We start from the raw sequence: 22,949 nt of genomic DNA, 5'->3' as shown, positions 1-22,949 counted from the left end.
CACGACGCCAGGGCCCCGCCCCTCGTCCCAGGCCCCGCCTCCCGCGTCCGAGGCTCCGCCCCGCATCCGGGCCCCGCCCACCACCTTCGCTCCCGGCGGCCGACTCGAGGGGTCAGCGTCCGTCCGAAGACCAGCCCGCCGCCTCCGGTGTCCTCAGCAGACGCCACTCGGGGACCGGACAGGGAGCTGAGTGCAGGAGGCTTCCCCTGGAGACAGCATGGAGAAGTACCAGGTGCCCTGGGGCCGCCTAGACACCTCAGACGTAACGGTTACGCCCCCCATCGCGGGAGGCGGTCCCCAGCTGGTGGTCAGGCGCCTGTAGGTCCGATCCTGGTTCCTCCCTGCCGGGAGCTTCCTCGGGGCTTCCGCGTGGGCTCAGGGGCCCCAGGACCGGCCTGCACTGCTTTCCCCAGGCCGTAAGCAGGAGCTGGATGAAGTGGACCAACCAGGGTTCCAACCGCCGACGCGTGGAATGTCCGGCCACAGGCGGTGGCTGTCGCATGCTGCCCGTAGCACTGACCCCCAGAGAATTTTAAAAGCTCTGTTTTCAAGAAAACAAAAAAGAAAGAGATGGCATCAGGCTGAGATGGTGCCACAGTTTAATGCCTGAGGCCCCGGTGGCGCTTCCTGGGCTGTCCACTGCAGCTGTCTTACCATCCCTTGGAGGCAGGGCTGTCCTCTGGCCTCAGTTCCCCGCAGCTGGCACCTGAGGCCGAGTCAGAGCACAGGAGGTCTGTGTGTCGCTGCCACAGTCCTGGGCAAGGACCCAGCTCCCCGGGCTGCTGCTACAGCGCCTGTCTCCTGCAGAGGCAGCTGTGGCCATGCCTGTGTGGCCGTAGGACAGGTCGCTGTGTCTCACGGATGCCCGATGTGTGACATGGGGGTTGGTGTCGAGACCGCGGATGTCTAGAGGGGGCTGTGCCCAGGTCCTTTGCCCAAGGGAAGGTCTTGCTCTGGGATGTCCAGCTCAGAACTGGCCCCAGAGAAGGGTCCCAACGCTGGAGGGCTCCTCAACCTTCCTGGTACGGCCAGGGGAGAGGACAGTAGCTCTGTCTGCCCCATGGGGGACCAGGTGCACCTGCAGGCATTTCTGGAAAGCTGGTGTCTCCCTTGCTGTTAGGTTTTGCAGTGGCTGAAGCCCGGGGCTTTGGGGACGAACCTGGTGGTACGGGAAACGGAAAGCGAGGTCAAGTGGTTGATGAAGCAGGTACGAGGTGGTGACCCCAGCCCGTGTTGGAGACCCAGGTCCCAGGGGGGCCTTTCCTGCTGCGGCCAGGCCCTAGGGTCGATGGGGGAAGGGACACGGGTGGTCACTCCAGCTGCTTTGGCATCACCTGCCGTACGCTTGTGGCATATGCCAGTCGCCAACTCATTTCCTTTCCTGCCTGTCCAGCAAAGAAGAGCCCAGCTGGCCACCCCCACCAGCAGGCCTCCAGGCAGCTCCAGCCCAGCCAAAGCCACATGGTTCCAACAGGGTTTGAATTCCCAGTTTCACTAAGAGGGAGCAAGGCCCAGAGAGGCAGGGGACCAGGCCCAAGGCAGCACAGCACTCCTGACCCCGAGCCCTTCCTCCGCCCCTCCCGAGGCTGGCAGGGCGTGTGGAGTACTCACTGTTTGTGTTCCTAGCACGGGGTAGGCCAGGTAAGCCGAGTGTTCCAGGAGAGGTTGCCCTGAGTGCCCGACACGTCCTCCTCTGGGTGGCCATGCAGTGTGGGGCCTCCCTTGTAGGCAGCTCAGCAGCCCTGTCCAAGGAGGCCCGGCGGCCTGGAGGCCTGACCACCTCCTTGTCTGTTCATTTAGGCCTGAATTGTGACATGGTGGGCAATATCGCTTACCTGCTGTACCAGCATCCCGTATGGGTGCCAGATCACCTCCCAGCCACTCCACTTCTGATCCAGCTCTCTGCTCGTGGCCTGGGAAAAGCAGTACAAGATGACCCAAGAGTTTGGGTGCCTGCCACCCACATAGGAGATCCAGAAACTCCAGGTGCATGGCTTTGGCCTGGCTTGAGCTGGCCACTGTAGCCATCTGTGGAGTGAACCAGCAGGTGGAAGATCTCTGTTTATTGAAAGAGTGACAGGAACAGAGTGGATCTTCCTCCTGCTGGTTCACTCCCTGGCGACAGCCAGGGCTGGCCAGACCAAGGCCAGGTCTCCCATGTATGTCAGCCAACACCTGCCGCCTGCCGAGGTGCAGTCACGGAGCTGGGTCAGAAGTGGAGCCGCGGATCCCCCACCAGCACCCTGACAGGGAAGGAGGGCTGCCGCAGCAGCGGAACCTGTATGTCACAGTGCGGCCCCGAGGGCTCGGTCAGCCAGCCGGCCCTGTCTGCCTGGATAGCACGGAGGCGGAAGTGCAGGCAGGAATCTGTGTGTACACACACACGCAGATCATACACACACATACACAGAGATCATACACACACAGAGAGGTCATATACACACACCCAGATCATATATACACACAGGTCACACACACACACAGATCATACACACACCCAGATCATACACACACCCAGATCATGCACACACACAGAGGTCACACACACTTACACCCACATCTCTCACACGTACCCAGGTCTCTCTGTCACACACATACACCCAGGTCACACACACAGTCTCTCTCAGACACACTCACACGCAGGTCTTCTTGGAACTTTCCCAGACTGGTTTATTTCTATGAGAACCTGTGGCTGAGGCCGCTAACTTCCTGGGACACCTGACAACCGTGTCTGCGCAGCGAGCTCAGCTTCCTCCCAGCCTGGCTCGGGCAGTCGGGCCTCGTCTGCCCTTGCCAGGTGGTGCGCCATGATGGACACTGCCCAAGGTCGTGCTGCTGTTCTCACTGTCCACACAAAGCAGATACACAGCCTTGCAGCTGGCTTGTTCTGGGCCTCTACCGTCAGGAAAATTCCTAGGCGTGCCGATTCTGGACCAGTGCTGCAGTGTGATACCTTGACTGGCCGCAGCTGCTTCCAGGCCCCCAGGAGACACAGGCGGCCCACCGACATCTTGGGTCCCCCCACTCTGGTGGCATCTGTGGTCACCCCAGTACAGATGCTCCTGGTGTATGTCTGGGACATGAGCTGCTGACCCATCCGGCGTGTCGTGGCGGGAGAGTGCGCTCCCCCCACTGCCCATGCCTTCCCTTTCCCTGTGACCCCCCATGTGCCCTTACAGAAGCCATGGGCAGGACAAGGGTGCTGCCACAGGGGAGTGCAGGCACAGAGCGGCCTCCTCGTACTGGCAGTGTGCCACCAGCACAGAGCTTGCACCCCAGCACCTTCCCACTACCGTCTGCCCTGCTCTCCCGCTACCTGAGACAGGATCCTGCGCCGATTCCAAGCGTGTCCTCATCACACAGTGCTTTTTGAGGTCACTGCCTTAGGAACATGTGCGCCCCAGTCTGATGGCACGTGCTGGAGGCATGACAGTGGGAGCCTGGGACCCCGTGAGCACACAGATGGTGGGGACGGTGGCGGGATGAGAGCAGCGGAGTGGGTAGTGACATGATGCTGGTGGCTGTGGGGATGGTGATGGTGGTGTCAGGCTCAATGCTGTAGGAAGTGACGGGTGGCCCTGGTGTGATGGAGGTGGACATGACAGAAGTGATGGGTCACGTCCATGGATCTGAGTGAGTGCCCGTCTTGCTCCTCCAGGTGGAATGCATTGACAAGCACCAAGCCGACGAGGCCCTGGAGGAGGTGAGTCTCTTGGGAGCAGCGCCCCCACACACTGTGGGCTGAGGGCTCCTGTTATAAGTGGCAAAGTGAAGCCTGCTGGGAAGACTAAGCGCCAGGACCCCCCACATCATGACAGGAGTCCCTGCCCAGCACTCTCGGCCTGCATCGGAGTGCCGCACGGTCGGCCTGGAGCTCACCACACTGGGGCAGAGGAAGTCTGAATGGCGGCCAGGCTTTCAGCCACTCTGCCAGGAACCGTCTTCCTCCGTGCACCTAAGTGCTGCCGAGCCAGATGTGTGGGGTCCAAGACTGTCCGCAGGGTTGCTGGGAGTAGACGGCGGGAGGGCCCACACGACGGGAGCCACACGGCCATCTCCAAGGGCTGCTCTCTGCCTGCCAGCCGCTTTGCCCACCCAGCAGTCACCTGCCGTCTCCTGGAGCTTTGCCAGCAAGCCAGCACAAGGTTGCACTCGGGCCACAGCCTGACAGATGGGAAGAAAGAACATGGGGGAACCCCAGCCCACCCCCACACCTATTCCCCTCTGTCCTGTGGAGCAGCCTGCTTAATCACCCACTCTCCTGCTGGAACCAGTTGGCCTGGGCTGCGGGAAGCCACCTCTGTCACCTTCCACTGGGGGCAGAGGACATGGGCACTGCCAAGCCCGTGGCCACTGGCCTTTATGGCTAGCCCTGGGCCACTTCCGTCTGCCACTGTTAGGTGAGACTGTAAGGTGAACAAAGGTGGAAGAGCCTGCCTTGGGCCCGCGGCAGTCAGCTCGGGCTGGCCCTTCTGGCTCCTGACTGCCGGGCAGCACAGCCTCCCTGTGGCCACTCCGCTGGCCTGCTCAGGGCCGGCCACTGGCATTTTGCCTGGGAGAGGGGACGAAAAGACCAAGCTACGAGCAGCATCCCCTAACCCCTCGTCCTCTCGCTTGGCATGGCCCACAGCTGATGCCGCTGCTGGAACTGCAGCACGCCCACATCTCCACGTACCATGAAGTGTTCATAATGTGGAACCAGGAGGTGGGTGGCCTGGTACCGACAGCCCTCACCCCCCACCCCTCCCCTCAGACCCGCGGTGGGGACCCTGAATGTGGCTGCTTCCGTGGGACTGTGCTGGAGCACCCCAGCAGCCCCCCTGCAGGAAAAAAAGGCTAGCCAGTTCATAGTAGAAAATGATGTTATACAGGCAGCAGGGGCTGGGCCGGAGGCCAGGCCTCAGTGCCAGAGTCCCCCCAGCTCACCCCACCATGACCAGAGGCTGAGCAAGGCACGGGGGGATTGCACTTTGGTGCCTCTGGAGCCCTTGCTGGTAGCTCTGCCGAGTTTCCTAACCAACGTCCTGTCCATCACCACTTCCTAAAGGAGGGACCAGAGAATGTCATAGCTGTGTGGCTCAGAAAGATCCAGAAAGGCCACAGGTGCAGAGAGAGTGGTGAGGCTTCAAAGCCAGCTTGTTGAGCGCCCCAGCCTGGGCTGCCTGAGCCGGAGCCTTGCGCTGGCTGCAGACGGAACCCTGGTGGAGACAAGCCCAGCCTGGCCCGGGAGGCCCGAGGTGGAGGCGGGTGGCTGATTGGATCCCATTGGGCTTCCATTGGGGTCCTGCCTGGGGTTGAGGAGCCCAGGCCCGAGTGGGAGCAGGGGGTCCCTCCCCAGCCTCTGGAAGCATGTTCCCCTCCTTCTGAGGAAGGGGCTCCGGCTGTGCCTGGAGGAGGCATGGGCTCAGCGGGTCCCAGGCTGAGGCGTCTGGTGTCCCGGCAGATCTCATCCCTGTTCCTCTGCCTGGTGATGGAGTACAGCAAGGGAAGCATCCACAGGGTCATCGAGAGTAAGCGGAAGGCGAAGGTGGCCATGGACGCCGCGGTGAGACCCCAGGGCCCCGTGACGCGAGGCTGCTGTGGCCTCAGCATGACACGCTCTGAAAGTGTGTGCTCACGTGACCTCCGTGGTGTGTGCTGGCGTGTGTGCTCACGTGACCTCCGTGGTGTGTGCTGGGCCTGTGTGCTCACGTGACCTCCGTGGTGTGTGCTGGGCCTGTGTGCTCACGTGACCTCCGTGGTGTGTGCTGGGCCTGTGTGCTCACGTGACCTCCCCCCAGATCAGGGCAGAGACTTTCCCCGCTTCCGGAAGGTTTCCTGTTAGTGGCCGTATCTCGGATTCATCTCCAGACATGACCCTGTGCGCTCCCTGCGGTGCCCAGAAGGGCATCAGATGGAGTCCCCACTGGCACGTCATGGCTCCCGCCATGACCACCACCTGGGCCCCGCCAGCAGGTCATGGCCCATCCACCTGCCTCTACATCTGTTTGTGAGCTCCTCACATGTAGGAGACTGCCCACCTGGACATGTGTGTCCCCTTCCTGGCCGTGGCGGCTCCGGGGGACCAGGAGGCCCATGTTGTCACGGGACCTCCCACATTCCCGAGGGCCTCTGGAGCCCTGGGCTAAGACGCCCTTCCCACCCAACACCCCGGGTGTTCTCTCCGTCCGCTCCCAGAACTTGTCAGCACTGGCTTTTAGTTCCGAGACACAGCTTAGTTTTGTGGATGCCCCTGAGGGCTGGATGACTGGCAGCTTGCCCCCACAGTCCTGCCGGGAACGCAGCTCCTCTCCGTGTGGCCTCAGGGCAGCTTTGCCTTTCACAGCATCAGGGTGCAAGCCCCAAGCAGGCACTGGAGCTTCGCTGGCCCTGGAGCTGGAGCAGCAGCACAGGAACACAGGGTCTGGGGATCAGGCCCTAGCCTCCTGTGCTGGCTCAAGCTCTTGGGGCCTTGGGGTCACCCAGGAGCTCTAATCCCCTCCCGTCCCATCTCCCCTGCTTCCCAGTGGCTTCAGAATGTACTGGGCCAGGTGCTGGACGCCCTGGAGTACCTGCACCAGCTGGGCATCGTCCACAGGTGAGCAGAGCCACCTGCTCTCACCGCAGCTGAACAGAGGCTTCCGGGCATGTGGGGCACCAGCTGGGTCTATGGTGCAGGCAAAGCTAAAGGGACCACACAGAGGAGAGGCAGCGGCCTGCTTGGCCTCTGGCCCGCCGGCCATGCGGCCCTGTGGCCCAACCTCCCGGGAAAGGACCTCCAGCAGCAACTTCGCAAGTTCTTCCATGCTGCCCATGTGTGCTCAGCCGGCATGCATTTCACCAGACGTCCCCCTAGGGCGCAGCCAGGGACTCCAGCAGCTGCTGGGGTTTGAATTTTCCTCCAAAGAAGGAGCACCGGGTCATTGATGCCGCTCAGAAGCAGAGTGGCCTGAGAAGGGACATTTTGCTGAGGGCAGCAGAGGGGTGAGCTGCTCGGGAGCGGTGGGAGGGGGCAGGAGGTAACACCCTGCCCCAAGGGACCCCAGTTCCCCCAGGACAGTCCTCTCTCGGTCTCAGGAACCTCAAGCCATCAAACATCACCCTGGTCAGCGACAACCATTGTAAGTTACAGGACTTGTGCTGCAACAAGCTGATGGTAGACGAGGCCAAGTGGACCATCCGAGCCGAGGAAGGTGGCTGCTCTTGGGGTCCCTGGGTGGCCCCAGGCATGTGCAAGAGAACTCTGGGGAGCAGAGAAATGGGTGTGCATCACTGTGCTAGCCCTTGTGGGATGGGTGAGAAAGCCTGAGAAGGAAGGACACAGCATGTCCCAGGCTCTGGCTGTCCCAGGCTCTGGCTGTACCAGGGTGCAGGCAAGCGGGGAGTCTATGTCCTTTGAAAGGGCACAGGGCTTTGCGCCTATGACAGCTGTCTGAGTCAGAGGCAGAAACCACAGCTAGGCATCCTGCAGTCCCAGGGTGGAAGTCAACAATGAAAGTCCTGGTTTCACAGAGAACAGAAAAGTGGGTAGATGGAAGAATGGGTGGATGGGTGATGTGTAGATAGATAACTGAATAACTGCACCAACTGATGATGTCTGCACGGATGGACAGACGGGCGGGTGCGTGGAGGAGTGGGCGAATGTTGGGCGGGTGGAGGGGGAGTTGTATGGATAGGTTACTGAAGGGATGGCTGGGTGGGTGGATAGATGAGTGGATGGATGGGAGGGAGGGAGGATGGCTGCATGGTTTGGAGGGTAGAGGGGGGAGTTTTCTGGATGTATAAGTGGAGGAATGGGTGGGTAGATGCACAGACAGATAACCGGATGGATGGGTGGGTGAATGGATTGGTGGATGGATGGATAACTGGACGAGTGGGTGGGTGGAAGAGTGGGTTGAAGGGCGATTGGATGGATGGATGGGTGAGTGGATGAGTTGATGGGTGGATGTATGCATGGATCAGTGGACAAATGGGTGGATGGTTGTGTAGTTGGAAGTGTGGGTGGATGGATGGGCTGACGGAAGGATGGATGTTGGGTGGGTAGAGAGGTGGGTGGATGGATAACTGGATGGATGGTGGTAGGATACACAGATGGATAAATGGATGGGTGGGTGGGTAGAGGATGGATTGATGGCTGGGGTGGGTAAATAAGAGTGACTGGATGCATGGTTGATTGGATGTTTGGTGATGGGTAGTGGGCACAGACCTTTGGGAAGTGGAGGTTTAGGGATGAAGGGCTACCTGAGACCAGTTAGGGACTCGCAGGCCTGGATGACGACCTTGTTGTTTGGTTCCTCCTGGGGCTCAGACACAGAGCCTGAAGCAGCACACCTGCGATTTGATGCCAAAGCCCTTTATACCTGCAGGGAGCACAACACTTACAGAGCTGCAAGATGGCCTTTTGGGGACCTGCCTCCCACAGCTGTCAGCAGCCTTCATGGGCACTGACACTCGTGCCCACTCCCACAGCTGTCAGCAGCCTTCATGGGCACCGACACTCGTGCCCGCAGCCAGTGTGGTGGGCCCCTTCCTAGCTGTCCTGGACAGGGTGGCAGGGAAGGATGCCCAAGGGCCAGTGCTGGGAAGGGTGGGTTGGCCCTACCCTTGTCCTCAGATTTTCCAGGACTCAGCAGCTCCCCTGTGCTGCTCCTGCCCACAGACCCCTTCCAGAAGTCCTGGATGGCGCCCGAGGCCCTCAGTTTCTCCTTCAGCACGCAGTCGGACGTCTGGTCTCTGGGCTGCATCATTCTGGACATGGCCAGCTGTTCGTTTTTGGAGGTGAGCCCCTGCTGCTCGCTGCTGCCTGGGAGCAGGCCCACTCAGCCAGCCTCCCTGTTCCCAGCCCTCAGCAAGCCCTCCCTGCCCTCACCCCGACTCACTCCCACAGAGCTGCCCCAGCCCAGGTACCCTGGTTTAAATAAAAGGAAGGACACGGCCGTGCAAGAGAAACCTGTGCCTCTCGGGGGCCTTCCCTACCCTGGCTGTAGGGCACCTGGCAGGATGAGGCTTGTAGGACTTCAGGGAGGAAGCCAGGCCCCAGGCTCTGCTCCTCCCAAACCCATGCCACCACCCAGGTCCCCTAACAGTGTAGGCTCCTGGCCACACCCCCGGAATCTGTCCCGGAACTACTGCCTGCTACTGCCTGCCTTGGAAAGATGCCCTGGGAGACTGGGAGACAAAGGTGCAGAAGGGAGTGTGTGCTTGGTGCTTACCCTGGCCCCACGTGGCTGGGTCGTCTTGCAGGCTGGATGCAGAGCCGCAGCCTCCTGGAGCAATGTCTCCAGCCGCAGCTGGACCACAGAATGCCACTCCTCTAAGCCTCCTTCTCTTGGCCGAGCTGGAGGTTCTAGTGGCCTCGTCAAAGTCGGGGGTCCCTCCATCCCCCCAGCTCACTCTCCTACCAGAGCCAGGCCAGTCTCCTGCAGCAGCACCCTCTCTGGCAGGCGACAGAGGCCATGCACCTGCGGAAGTCCCTCCGCCAGGGCCCCGGTGGCCTGGGGGCTGTGCTAAAGACCATGGAGGAGAGACAGATCCCAGACGCAGACACCTTCTCGCAGCTGCTACCGCTGATGCTCCAGGTCAGACCCCTGGACCGCATCTCCATCAGGTGAGCCCAGGATCCAGGTTCCACTGGCACCTGCTGACTTCCCTGTCAGCACAGCCTTGCACCCAGCACCGAGTGGGTGGGCACACATCTGGACTCGCACACACCTCAGCCATCCCAGCTATCCAGCTGCCAAGGGTGTGACATGTGCTTGGGGTGCTGCTGAGCCAGCACTGCATGCACAATGGGAGAGGTGGCCCCAAGACCTCACGGCACTTGAGGGGAAAGGTTTCAATTGTAGTTTAAAGTCAGGAGGGGAAACGACAGTGAATGCAGCCTAAGTTCTGATTGTCCCGGGGTCCTGGCTGCGGGCTGTGAGGGAGGCCGAATGCACTGGAGCCCAGGACAGTCACCCCACGTCTGCAGGGACGTGATCCACATCACCTTCGTGAGCAGCTCCTTCAAGTCCTCGTGTGTCACCCTGTCCCTGCACCGGCAGGTGGTGCCCCCGTTCCTCATGGACACACTGCTGGAAAGCAACCTCGCCAACATCCTAGGTGGTGCGCCCATCCCACTGCTTGGGCCCCCAGGACTAGTGCCTCCTGCATGGCCTGACACCTCTGGGCCACTCCCCTCTGTCCCCCAGGGCTAGTGCCTCCTGCTCCTCTCTGTCCCCCAGGGCTAGTGCCTCCTGCACGGCCTGACACCTCTGGGCCCTCCCCTCTGTCCCTTAGTGCTGCTTTGCTTGGGATGCCACCCTGCTCGTGGCCCATCCCACGGCCCATGTCCCACCTGCCTCCTGGTCCTCTGTAACAGCCCGCTCACACCACACCCCCAGGACCCCTCCAGCCCTCTTCAACCTGCTCTCAGTGGCCCCGACCCCTTCCACACACACACTACCTGCCATGATGCAGTGTTGCTCCCAGAGACATGGGTTTGCTGTGGGACAGGTGGCCTGGCCAGTGTCCTCGCCTGCACAGTAAGGACTTGAGCAGCGCCACCTCGTGGCTTCCAGAGCAGGGCGGGCTCTGCCCAACTGACTGCCCTGTCCCCCACAGAGGTCATGCAGAACTTCTCGAGCCGCCCCGAAGTCCAGCTCAGGAGCATGCAGAGACTCCTGACGATGCCTGAGGAGCAGCTAGGTAGAGACCCCAGCCACACCCCTGCCACAGCTGCTGCAGGAGGCAGCCCTGCTGGCCCCAGGACCTCAGGGCAGCGCCATGCTGTCCTCACAGCTATACACCTGCTGGGGAAACAGACACGGGGCATCCTTCCTGCGTCACCACACTGAGCAGGGCACCTTCCCTCACATGCTGATTTTTAAATATTCACTTGTTTGAAAGGCAGCAGGAGAGAGAAGGAGGAGGGAAAGGAGAGAGACCAGGAAAGCCCGAGCTCTCCTGGTTCACTTCCCGCCAGCCAGAGCGGGGCCAGGCTGAAGCCAGGACCCTGGACTCCACCCAGTCTGCCACAGGAGCACAGGGCCCGAGGACTGGGGCTTTTCCAGGCGCATCAGCACGGAGCCGCAACAGAAACGGAGCAGCGGGGCTTGAAGCAGCACCTGTGTGGGATGCCTGTGACAAGCAGCGGTTTGACTGGCTGCGTCACAGCCCTGGCTGCCTTCATGTGGTCCCTGTGGCTCTGGGCGACCCCGACTGCCTCCCTCTGGCGGGTTCCAGTGGGTGTTCTCATTCAGAACACCCAGAGCCTGGGGTGTCCAGGCGCGTCCATTGCTGCCGGGGCGTTTCCTGATTCTGAGCGTTTTCACAGGTGCTAGACAGCCCTATGGCAGCTCTCTGTCAGAAATGCACAGTCCACCACAACCACTGTTGGCATTCATTGCAGCGATTTTTCAGTGATACAGAAAAAAAAAACAAACTTACCATCTCCCCATGTTTGCAGTCTTACCTGCCAGATGTTCCATCCCCGTAGTCATGCAGTCATCCGCTCACCCACCCATCCTGCGCCCATACACTTCTCCAGCAAGCCAGCCAGTTCAAGAATACAACCATCACCCACCCAACAAGCCATCCAGGCAGTCAGCCACCCATCCTGGATCCATCTGTGCACAGAACCACCTGCACACACACACACCCATCCATTCATCGAAACACCAATCCACCCCCACACACACTCATCCATCCACACACTCACCCGCACACCCACCCACACATGGAGGTAAGCACACGTCCTCCCACCCCTCCACCCACATGTACACCTCATGTCCATCCATGCATCCTTCCATCTGTCCGTCTCTAGACAAAGCACACTTGGAGTTCTTACAGCCTGTCCCAGGTGCTGGGCGTTACGGATCCTGGAGGCTCAGCCCTGACCCCTCCTTGTGGAGCTGGGACATGGCCAAGAGTGCAGGGGCAAGGGTTCTTCCCTTGAGGGAAACTGCAGGAAGATCAGGGCACCTTCCCTAGAGGTGAGCCCTTCCCACAGCCTGGAGCCATACTGCCTTGGAAGTGGTTTGCTGGGGCTGGGCTGTCTGGTGCCTTGTAATTCCTCCAGTGCCAAGCCTGCAGTGGGGGGGTGGTGTCACCCTCATTTTTCCTATGAGGAAGAGGCCAGGGGGACCAGCAGTGAGAAAGGAGCACAAATTCTTGCCTCTGGCCCTTGTGGTGGGCAGCTCCTGGCACACAGCAGGGCTGGATGGCAGAGCACCTGCTCTCATCCTACTGGGCCTGTCACCCCAAGGACCTGCTGGGCCCCTCACCGAGCTGTTGGAGGCCTCTCCCCTGTGCCCCTGCCCGCAGGTCTGCCGTGGCCCACGGAGCTGGTGGAGGTGGTGATCGGCACCATGAAACAGCATGAGAGGCTCCTGGACGTGCAGCTGTGTGGCTGCTCTCTGCTGCTGCGTGTCCTGGGCCAGGGTGGGTGCCACGCCACAGCCCTCCTGACCGCAGCCAGCTGGTTCCTGGCCACAAAGCTAGGAGCTGGACATGGGGGTCCTCCAGGGTGGTCCTTGGCCAGAGTAGTGGCAGCTGAGCTCCTGGGGCCCTGGTTCCCTAGCAGTGTCTCTGGGATGTTAAGGCCGAATGCCCTGGGACTCTCAAAGTGCCAGTGCTCTGTTCCCGTCCAGCTGCCTGGGGAGGGTGTCACCCCATGGTCTGTTGTCACCGTGAGGTCTGGTGTCACCGCGTGGTCTAGCTGGTTGCCATGGGGCTGCAGCCCTGGATATGGGCAGACAGGGCCCCGGTCCTCGCCCCGCTGGGCCTGGATGCTAGGCTGTGACCACTGAGTGGAGGTGTAGGTCCTGGGCAGAGCGCGGCACCCTGAGTCCTGGCTTCAGAGTTTTATCCCAGGTTTCTTCCTGGGCCTGGAGCAGCACTGGCCCAGGACGCGTCAGCCGAGGCCCACTGGGACAATGCCATGATGTCCAGCCTGCTGAGTGTCCTGCGCAGTCACCGGCAGGCCAAGCCGCTCATCGTGACGGTCTACAGCTTGCTCACCATCATCTGCAGCCAGGGTGAGCCAACCGGCCACGCCCAGGAGCTGCCGGGTCTGGGTGTTGGCGGCTCCATGCCACCTGCGGCTAGGTGCTTACTCCTGTCCCCATGGCAGTTCCCACGTCCTCCCCGGAGGGATGCACACCTCCTGACCCATAATCTGCTGGGAGCCTGGGTACAGTGGCCCTGCCACTGGCTTCCTGTGCCAGATCTGGGACACAGACCCAGTCACCCACCCACCGAGCCGAGCCCTTCAAGGCCCCTTGCCCATTGTTCTCCCAACAAAAGCTGGGGCTGAGGGAACCTGGGGTGGGGGCAGGGATGGAGGCTGACCCGAGTGTCTGGAGTGGGAGCCTGCACTGGAGGACAGGCCAGCTTAGTGATGCTGAGTGACACTGGCATGGGTGATCCAGAAGGAGCCCAGGCCAGTGGGGGCACAGTGGTCCGGGAGGGCTTCCTGGAGGCCTCACTCTGGGCCATCCACAGCTTCTGCCTCAGAGGAGCTGCACAAGGCAGGGCTGTTTGAGCACACCCTGGAGCATGTCGCCGAGCAGCTGCTCAGCTTCCCTGCTGACAGGGACGTGTGCGCCACCAGCCTGAACCTGCTCTGGACCATCCTGGTGGACGGTGAGGCCCCCTGGACTCTCCCATGAGGACAAGGGCTGGAGGGAGAGGGCAGGATGGGAAAGCCATTGCAGAAGGCTGCAGGGGTCCCATGCAGGGGCCGACCCTCAACACACAGGCCCCACCAACGGCCCGGGAGTGCAAGGTCCAGCCTCTCTCAGCCATCGCTCCCTCGGGCTGTGCTGGCAGCGGGAGCCCTAGCTCTCCACCTCTGTGACGGGCAGCAGGAGGGCATTTGGGGTGGAGGTGGTGCCAGCAGAGTCCTGTTCAGCCCCCACTCCCACTGGGCCGTCCTGGCAGGAGGGTGGCAGCGGGTGTGTGGGTGAGGGTGGAGAGGGTGCCAGCAGCGTCCGGGTCACAAGCCTCGGTGTCCCCTGCCCTTGTCCTGGCTCCAGCCGTCGTCGTGAGCAAGGCTGCCTTGGAGAAGATCCCAAGCCTGGTCATCCAGGTGCTGTCCACTTATCCCGAGGACATAGAAATGGCCGAGGCCGGCTGTGGGGTCTTCTGGCTGCTCTCGTTGCTGGGTAAGCAGCCTAGCCCCTCTGCCTTTGGGCAGCAGGAGCTGTGGCACCTGGAAACACAGCACCAGCCCTCCGCCCTCCTCAGGCTGCATACAGGAGCGACAATTTGAACATGTGATGGCGCTGTGCCTGCATAGCATCCGGCTGTGCCAGGACCGGGTCCTGCTGGTGAACAACGCCTGCCGGGGAATGGCCAGCCTTGTCAAGGTGTCCGGTGAGCCATGGGAGCTGCCCCATCACCACAGGAATACGCTGTGTTTTTTGTGGAGAGGGCAGAGGTGGGGAGACTGACATCTTCCATCTGCCGACTTACTCGGCCCCAACAACCAGGGCTGGGCCAGGACACACGCAGGACCTGTGGCTCAAACCTGGCCTTGCGTGCGCATGGCAGGCAGGGGCCCAGGGCCCATGTTTCACCTTCTCGGGCATCGGCCGGAAGCTGGACTGGGAGTGGGCCAGCTGAGGTTCACACCAGCTTTCAGAGTGTTGGCAATAAATCAAGCTGCTGTGCTCCCAACACCAGCCCCCCGCAAGAGGAATTCAAAACCCACCATCCTGAAGGTGCCACCGTGTTTATTAGAAGGCATCGTGTCAGCTCCCTCTGCCGGCCCACAGCCAGCCTCCTCTGGCACTCCCACCTGGGCTGCAGGCCACCTCCCATTGCTGCCCCAGGTGTACTGGCAGGGAGTCGGGGTGGCTGCCAGCAGCCAGGGTTCAGCTACAGGACCCACATCACAGGCTAGGCCTTAAGGCCAGTGTCCAGGTCTCCAGCACACACCCTCTGGCTGTCACGGAGTGCCACGTGCAGCCACACATGGAAACAGCCATCACTTGACCATGAGCTCATACCTGCAGTAGCCAGGCCTAAGCTGGGAGCCCCACCCTGGGTCACACATGAGAAGGCCTCACAGGTGCCCCAGGTAGTGGTAAAGCCCACCCAGCCTGTGGCTTTGACCTCCGTGCGCCACGCTGGGTCTCCCACAGGGACACCTTCCACAGACCCTGCAGGCCTGGTCCTCTGGGGCACCAGTGTGCTCCTCTCCTGTGCCACTTAAATAACCAGGGTGTCCTTGGCCAGATAGTAACTCACACAGATAGTTCTCCCACTCAAGAGGGACACCTTGGTCCTAGGCTGGAGTCAGAGGGCAGCAGCAGGAGCAGAACTGGAGCAAAAGGGGCCCTGGCTGCCTCTCCTGCTGGGACAGTGCTCTCGGTGCACGCCGCCAACTCCTGGGAAAGGGGGGCTGGGACACGCCTCAGTGTAGGCAGGGAACAGGGAACCTTCAGCGGGCCACACCCCAGGTAAGCATCCCTCCAGGAGCCAGGTCCCTGCTGCCCGGCACCATCAGTATCCTTGCCAGCCCTGCCACCGCACGAGCGGCAGCCCCAGGCCAGGAACCCTCCGCCCGCAGAGCTGGCGGCCTTCCGGGTGGCAGTGGTGGAGGAGGACCGCAGCGGCCTCATGCTGCTCAGAGACATCTACCAGCTGCACAGGGACGACCCCGAGGTGGTGGAGAACGTGTGCATGCTGCTGGCATACCTGGCCCGCTACAGTAAGAGCCCCTGGGGCCCCTGGCCTGAGCCCAGCGAGGGGTGCGGGCATAGCCTGGTCTCAAAGCCCCCCACCCCCAGAGGAGATCCTGCCGGAGCTGGTGTCTACGGACATCCAGGAGCTGGCGCACGAGGTCCGGGGGCGATTCTCATCCAGCCTGGTGAGTGGCGGCCGGCAGGGGCCCCCGGGGGGCTGAGGGACCCCAGCCCTGGGAACCAGCAGTCCACCCTCCATCTGCAGGAGCTGGTCTCCCACGCCAACGCAGTCCTCAGCAGGCTGGAGGCTGCACTGCACAGCCCCCACAAAGCAGAGCTCCCTGCTGCGCCCCAGACCCCCAACCTCCCTGTGTGCCTTCTCCCTCGGCCCTGAGGGGTCGGCCCTTCCTCCCAGCCTTGGCACAACCCAAGCTGGCCCTTCCCTGGGTGTGGGCATGGTGGCGGGGTACAGGGCTCCCCAGGGCCCTGTGTGCCACCTTCCATTGACAAATAAAGCCCACAGCCTGCTCCTCCACGGTTGGTCATCTCTGGACATGGGCAGTGTCCACTGGCAACGACTTCATGTAACCAGACCAGGGGGCAGCAGTCTGGCCTCGGAGGCCCGTCCAGACCTTTCTGTGCTGGGGTGTGGACTCCTCTGCTGGCTCCAAAGCTCTGGCTTTATTTGCAATGGTCCAACTGCCCACAGGCCACAGCCAGCGTGTCCTCACAGTGAGCAGCACTGGCCACAGTGCCAACAGTGGGAAGGGCGAGCCCTCCGAGGCCTCTCGCGTCCATGGCCACAGCCAGTCCGCCCCACAGCTGGCCAGCTGCATCTCAGATTTAACTGAAGTCTCCAGTCATTTCCTTCACATTTCATCTCCTGGCACAGAGGGGTCTCTTGGAGGAGGGCTATGCCCAGTAACGCCCTGGCCCCGCCACGTGAGGCAGGGTGCCCACAGGGTTAGGCGTCCTTGCTGCACTTCCCGGGGGTGTCCCCCCGCGCGCCCCGTTCTCTGGCATGGCTCTCCCACTCCTTCTTCACCGAGACGTACAGCCTCATGGCCACCTGAGCGTCCTCAATCTGCAGGACAGAGGAGGTGCCCTCAGCCGAGCCAGCCACCTGAGCCCTCCCCTCCGGCCCCGGCGCGGGCAGCACGTGGTGGGGGTTCAGGAAGCAGGGGGCCCCAACCTGCAGCAGGCACACAGGCTGTGGTCAGAAAGGGACTGACATGGGGTCACTGTGGGGCCCTGAGCCTGATGCTGGGTACCAAGGTCAGAGCTGGGTACCAGAGCTGGGAGCTGCAGGTGGCAGCATGAGGCCCTGGGACCTCCCATCCCTGCTGCTGCCTCCTTGGTCATTCTCAGGTCACACGTGCCCTACTTCGCGCCCTTCTGGGACACACTCACCGAACAGTGCTCTGCCTGCTGGACCCGGAGCCCCAGGATCCTTTCCGCCAACAGCTTCAGGGAGGGCCGTAGGCTCTGCAAGGGCGGGCACACGGCACACGGTGCCCGTCAGCCTGGGAGGCCACTGCCCAGGCCGTCCTGAGCCCCAACCCCAGTGGCTCTGGCACACTAGCCAGCGACCCCTCCCGCGGCAGGAAGGAGGGATGGAGGAGCGGGCAGCGCCCTCCCGCTCAGACCCCTGCTGTGTCAGATGCGTCCAGGCTCCCCTGCGTGCCTCCTCCAGAGCAGCTGGCCTTCCTGTGGGGACCCTGCCCTCCAGCAGGGCCTGCCCTCTGACCACACTACAGGCTGGCTGTCCTCCACTGCCTTCTCAGGCCACCAGCAGGACTAGAACAGGCGCTCACAGGGACGCTGGCGCTGCAGGTGGCAGCCCAACCTGACCTGCCACAGCACACGCCCAGCATCCAGTCCCTGGGACCACCGTGAAGTCACTGCTCGACCTCTCCCACCCCGCTTCCTGCTCCGCACCTGGAGAGGAAGGCCTCGTGTCTCGGTCCCCACCCCCAACGCGGCTGACCCGTGGGGTTCTGGGGCTCTCAGCCACAGCCCAGCCCTGCCTACTGAAGAGTGAAACAATGGATCAACATCTACCACTCTGCCTTCCAAGCTGATTAAAGTTATAAAAATTAAACACAGGGCCCAGCATGTTAGCCTAGTGACTAAAGTCCTCGCCCTTGCACACGCCGGGATCGCACATGGGCACCGGTTCTAATCCTGGCTGCTCCACTTCCCATCCAGCTCCCTGCTTGTGGTCTGGGAAAGCAGTTGAGGACGGCCCAAAGCCTTGGGACCCTGCACCTGTGTGGGAGACCCAGAAGAGACTCCTGGCTCCTGGCTTCAGATGGGCACAGCTCTGGCTGTTGCAGTCACTTGGGAAGTGAATCAATGGAGTTGGGACAGAGATCTTCCTCTCTGTCTCTCTTCCCCTCTGTATATCTGACTTTGCAATAGAAATGGTCAAAATAAATAAAACAGGAAGGGAAAAAGATAAAGGAGCTCTGTGACGAGTAAGTCAGCTCTGAGGACCTGAAGCAGTGGGGCGCAGCCCAGCACCCGCCCACCCTGTGCTCTCCACTACCTTCGCTTGCCTCTTGAAGGGCTTGTACTTCTGTGTGTCTCGGATCTTCTTTTTTGGGTGGTCAAGGAACAGTACCTAGAACGTAAATGACAACAGTCTCCTGGCTCCCCTGCACACTCAAGGGGTCACGTCCTGCCTGTGCTGGTGCACACCGATCAAACGGACAGGAAGCAGGAGGCGGTCACCAGCAGCTGCAGGCCCGCACGCCTGGGAAGTGCAGCCCACGTGGTCAGGTCTGCTCGGCGCCAGGCCAGCCAGCCCGGGCAGCCACAGGTGGGAGCAGGCCGATGATCTGTTAGGCCATCGTACACTACCTCAGGAGCATGTAAGAGCCCACGTTCACAGGACTGAGGTAACCGAGGGCTCTGGGCTCGGCGGAACCCTGGGAGCTTCAGGACCATGGGCCTCCGCCAGGAGGGCCCTGTCCCCTGCTGCCCGCCCGAGCTCCCAGTCAGGAGCCTCCAAGAGGGCAGAAGCGCGGGGCCACATCCTCCCACCCGCTCTGCACTGTCTCTGAGCGGGCTTCAGCAGGGACAGCCACGCTGCATCACACAGGGTGCCCAACAGGCACCACACAGTAGAGGCTGTGGCCTGGACACGCCCTGCAAGCATTCCCTACTGTGCAAGATGGTGGCCAAGCAGGAACACGATGGCCCTTCTGTCTGCGGCCCAGGCTCCTATGTTCCCCAACGCCCCCTTTAGAACCACCCCCAAGCATCTACCGGAGAACTGAGTGTGAGCACCCCCTGCCAGCTTACAGCCCCCCTGCCTGGCTCTGAGGGGAACCTTGGTGCCTGCCTCAGCGTGGGCGCAGCCTGCACCCACACCTCCTCCAGAAAAGCCAGGGGCTGCCTGGAAAGGTGTGCACAGAGCCCCAGGGCAGGTGCCAGCACCAGGGGGCAGCAGTGTGCGGAGAAGGGCACACGTCCAGCTGCCCATGGCTCCCCCAACACAGTGAGAGCCCGAGTGGCGGTGACTATTCAGCAGCGGGCTGCGAACAGCAGGGCAGGCCGGGCCCCTGCCGAGCCATGTCCCTCACCTTGAGGTCATTGTGCAGCGCGTGTCCGACAAGGATCCTGCCCCGCAGCATCGCAGCCACCTCCTTCTGCACGACCCCCAGCTCCTCGCCTGAAACCCAATGAATCCGGCCCTTAGCAACACTCGCAGGCACAGAGGGACAGTGCCCTGGTACCACCCAGCACCGTGGAGGGGCCAAGGCCAAGACCAGGCAGTCTGGAACGCAAAGTCTGGCCAGCAGACGCGTGGTCTGCAGAGGGTGGGTGACCTGCGGCCAGACCAGCTCAGCAGCTCCCAGCAGGCCCAGCTGGGCTCCTCTCCACCTCCACAGGGCGTGCCAGCCACCTCTCGGCCTGCCTCTGGCCTGACCCAGCAGGACAGCTGGAAGAAGAGCCTTGGGAGGAGAGCCACCGGGCTGACACTGACCACTCCCACTGCCCTGTCCCAGCCCCCACTGGCTTCCCACCCCTTCTCCAGGCTGCGCCTGAGGGAACCTTCCAGAACCTATGCCAGACAAGGCTTCAGCGCTGCAATCTCCCTAGATGTCCCAGGTGCTCCTGAGGGGCCGCAGACCCTGTGCTCCTCCCTCCCCGTCCTGCCCAGTTCTGCCCAGGGCTCCCGAGAGAAGGGGAGTGGGGACAGCACCCGGGCCCCTGTGCCACGGAGGCCACACCGTTTCTGAGGTCCTCGGGCCGCACGCCACTGACTTCCGTCCTGTAGTCGGTCACCGGCTCGGCAGGCCTGATGAACTTGTCATACACGCACTTGCCGTAGCGGTTCACGATGGACACGCGGGCGGCGACGCTCTCCTCGCCTTGGGGGCCCACTCCCACCATCTCACAGTCCAAGGCCAAGGCTCTCGTCAGCCTGGGAGGGAAGCCCGAGAGCGCGTCGGGTCACCCAGCGTGGGGCGCCATGGGCAGCCCCTACCCCGGGGCACACGGACGCAGCCCCTGCCCACGTACCCGCCGAAGGCCTGCTCTTTAACCAGGCTCACATGGCTCTCCTTCAGCCCCAGTTGGCTTCTCGCTATCCGGGCTGCCTCAGGGCCCATGGCGGCTTCGATGTCCTCCGGGTCAACATCGTCGAACCAGATGTCTTCCCTAAAAGGCACAGGACAGTGGTGATGGGGATGGGGCTCCTGCGCCTGGCAAGCACCACGCTGGCCCAGCTGCTCCTGCTGGGGGTGGCCTGGCACTTATTCGCTGCTCAGCCACACAGCACACTCCCGTGATACTTGGTGACCACCAGGGACAGACCCCAGCCCAGGCCCCCGACAGGCTTGCACGGCACGGAGCTGCAGCCCTGGCCCCCGAGGCTCCCAGGCTGGGGCTGCAGGCTCTGAGACCCACCCAGCACTCACTCTGTGGGCGGGACCGGGGCCGCAGCCTCAGCTTTCCGCTTCCGGTGTCTCGTGTGCTTGTGTTGCACAGAAACGTCCCCACGCGTCCTGCCGGCCTGCCCGGCCCCCGTGGGGGGCAGTGGCCCCTTCTGGTGCCTCCCTGGGCCTGAGCGAACAGAGTTCCGGGTGACCGTGGGCCTGTTCTCCACCGGTGTCCCGTCACCCCCGGCTCTGTCTCGCTGGGTCATGTCGGGCTGCTTTCTGTCCCTCACTTGGGGAACAGGAGGCTTTTCTGAGGCCTGCAGTTTCTGTCTCAGCAGCTACAGGGACGCAAAACACAACACATCGGCGGTTTAGGAATCACACACACCCGGCTGCAGATACGTGCCACTGCGAGGCCGACGTCGGATCTGAACACCGTGCTCCCCCAAGCGGCCCCGGTGAAGGCAGCCCAGAGGGAGTCCGGGGGACCTGGGGGAGATCTGGCCCGGCCGCAGGCAGCCTGTTGCCCATGGGGATGCGGCCCATCGCCCAGGTGCCGGGGACTGCACGCACCCTGTGCTCCGCCCCCATCAGTCAGACAACTCCACCAGATGAAGATCCCAGCTACCAATGACAAGAAAAGTGGCCAGAGACATGTTCCAGTGACAGAGCACGGGCTCTACGCCTGAAGCACCAGTTCAAGTCCTGGCTGCTCCACTTCCAGTCCGGCTCCCTGCCAATATGCCTGGGAAAGCAGGGGAGGACAGTCCCAGGCCTTGGGGCCTCTGCACCCACGTGGGAGACCCGGACGGAGTTCCTGGCTTTGGGTCAGCTCAGCTGCAGCCACTGTGGACACCCAGGAGTGAACCAGGGGATGAAAGAAACCTCTAACTCTGCCTTTCAAACACGAGTAAAAGTTCAAAAAAAAAAAAAAAGTCCCTGCCCACAGCAGCACTGTGAGCACAGACCTGACCACATGGGACAGGGCCGCGCGCAGCTCGCCAATCACGCATTTTCAACTAACCCCAGGGGGGCTGCTTGCCACGACCGGGACCAGGGACCCAGCACTCGGGAAGGAGCGGCAGGAAACAAGTACCAATCAAGCGGTACTTCCCCACAGGAGTCAGAGGAACCCCCAGGTTCCCCCAACACTACGGCACGGCCCTCATTTTCTTGTCCTCCTGGGAGGACGAGCCCGTGCCCAGGACATGCTCAAGAACCTACTGCTCGCTTCTGGGGTGCGTCACACCTCGGTCCCACACTGCCCCGCTCAGCTCCCCTCTGCGCCCCCACGTCCCACCTCCCCAGCCTGGGACCCTCCTCACTGTGCACACCTCCTCTCTGCGCCCCCACGTCCCACCTCCCCAGCCTGGGACCCTCCTCACTGTGCACACCTCCCCTCTGCGCCCCCACGTCCCACCTCCCCAGCCTGGGACCCTCCTCACTGTGCACACCTCCCCTCTGCGCCCCCACGTCCCACCTCCCCAGCCTGGGACCCTCCTCACTGTGCACACCTCCCCTCTGCGCCCCCACCTCACCTCCCCAGCCTGGGACCCTCCTCACTGTGCACACCTCCCCTCTGCGCCCCCACCTCAGCTCCCCAGCCTGGGACCCTCCTCACTGTGCACACCTCCCCAGCCTGGGACCTTCCTCACTGTGCACACCTCCCCTCTGCGCCCCCACCTCACCTCCCCAGCCTGGGACCCTCCTCACTGTGCACACCTCCCCTCTGCGCCCCCACCTCACCTCCCCAGCCTGGGACCCTCCTCACTGTGCACACCTCCCCAGCCTGGGACCTTCCTCACTGTGCACACCTCCCCTCTGCGCCCCCACCTCACCTCCCCAGCCTGGGACCCTCCTCACTGTGCACACCTCCCCTCTGCGCCCCCACCTCACCTCCCCAGCCTGGGACCCTCCTCACTGTGCACACCTCCCCTCTGCGCCCCCACGGGCCTCACCTCCTGCAGCGCCTTCCAGTTCTGGGAAAAGTCCTCCGGGGCCGTGGGAGGCCGCACGGCCGCAGCCCCGGAGCCGCCACCCGGCCTCCCACCTGCTCCCTTCGCAGGTCTTTTCTTCTTGCCTCTCTTCCGCGTGGAGTTCCCGACACGCGTGGCCTTAGCAGCAGTGTGGGCGCTCGGAGCGCGGGCAGAACTGGCTACCTTGGCCATGGCCGCGCCGGCTCCGCAGGCGGGACGCCGGGCCAGGGCAGCCCCGGCCAGCCCGGCCAGCTGCCCCACAGCGCCGCACAGTAGCCCCGGACAGCCCCCGGACAGCCCCCGGCAGCCCCGGACAGCCGCCCAGCAGACACGCGCCGGGCAGCAGCTCCTGCGAGCACACCCCGGAAGTCGCGCCGCACGCAGGCGCACTGCGGCCCGTCCAAGTGCTCGTTTTTTCTGAGCCCGACTGGAAATAG

General features: G+C 62.6%; 2 protein-coding genes across 6 annotated transcripts; one reads left to right on the top strand and one right to left on the bottom strand.

Moving 5' to 3' along the window:
• Positions 1-12: 12 nt before the first annotated feature.
• STKLD1 (serine/threonine kinase like domain containing 1) lies at positions 13-16,395 on the top strand. 5 transcript variants are annotated; one of them, XM_012929309.3, is made up of 19 exons: positions 13-232; positions 1,121-1,207; positions 3,659-3,703; positions 4,631-4,705; positions 5,444-5,545; positions 6,507-6,577; positions 7,057-7,172; positions 8,639-8,757; positions 9,423-9,586; positions 9,950-10,080; positions 10,582-10,665; positions 12,283-12,399; positions 12,855-12,995; positions 13,462-13,602; positions 13,995-14,123; positions 14,206-14,334; positions 15,533-15,673; positions 15,753-15,832; positions 15,913-16,394. In XM_012929309.3, exons 1-19 carry the CDS (start codon positions 218-220, stop codon positions 16,039-16,041), a joined length of 2,016 nt encoding a protein of 671 aa, XP_012784763.2. In that variant the 5' UTR covers positions 13-217; the 3' UTR covers positions 16,042-16,394. The 5 variants fall into 5 exon arrangements, with proteins under 5 accessions (XP_012784763.2, XP_058528915.1, XP_058528918.1 ...); XM_058672932.1 differs by having other exon boundaries at positions 9,950-10,083; XM_058672935.1 differs by lacking the exon at positions 5,444-5,545 and having other exon boundaries at positions 9,950-10,083; positions 15,913-16,395.
• Positions 16,396-16,436: 41 nt separating this feature from the next.
• On the bottom strand, positions 16,437-22,704 carry REXO4 (REX4 homolog, 3'-5' exonuclease). The gene is made up of 8 exons (XM_058672844.1): positions 22,495-22,704; positions 20,576-20,874; positions 20,178-20,315; positions 19,886-20,079; positions 19,235-19,323; positions 18,196-18,270; positions 17,058-17,132; positions 16,437-16,731 (listed from the first exon to the last, which is right to left on the bottom strand). Exons 1-8 carry the CDS (start codon positions 22,702-22,704, stop codon positions 16,612-16,614), a joined length of 1,200 nt encoding a protein of 399 aa, XP_058528827.1. The 3' UTR covers positions 16,437-16,611.
• Between the last annotated feature and the right edge of the window lie 245 nt (positions 22,705-22,949).

Source organism: Ochotona princeps, chromosome 14 (genome assembly GCF_030435755.1).
Source record: "Ochotona princeps isolate mOchPri1 chromosome 14, mOchPri1.hap1, whole genome shotgun sequence".
Lineage (NCBI taxonomy): Eukaryota > Metazoa > Chordata > Mammalia > Lagomorpha > Ochotonidae > Ochotona > Ochotona princeps.
The sequence above is the reverse complement of the archived record's forward strand: the minus strand, read 5'-3'. Positions and strand labels throughout refer to the sequence as shown.

What these genes read in the sequence shown, in the direction of transcription:
- REXO4 (XM_058672844.1), bottom strand. Translation starts at nt 22,704, where the DNA reads ATGGCCAAGGTAGCCAGTTCTGCCCGCGCTCCGAGCGCCCACACTGCT. An exon ending in GCCCGAGGACCTCAGAAACG is followed by an intron (nt 19,324 to 19,885) that starts GTGTGGCCTCCG and finishes ATTGGGTTTCAG; the next exon opens with GCGAGGAGCTGGGGGTCGTG. An exon ending in AGCAGGCAGAGCACTGTTCG is followed by an intron (nt 16,732 to 17,057) that starts GTGAGTGTGTCC and finishes TCTGTCCTGCAG; the next exon opens with ATTGAGGACGCTCAGGTGGC.
- STKLD1 (XM_058672932.1), top strand. An exon ending in CTGGACCGCATCTCCATCAG is followed by an intron (nt 9,587 to 9,949) that starts GTGAGCCCAGGA and finishes CCACGTCTGCAG; the next exon opens with GGACGTGATCCACATCACCT. An exon ending in CTGGCTGCTCTCGTTGCTGG is followed by an intron (nt 14,124 to 14,205) that starts GTAAGCAGCCTA and finishes CGCCCTCCTCAG; the next exon opens with GCTGCATACAGGAGCGACAA.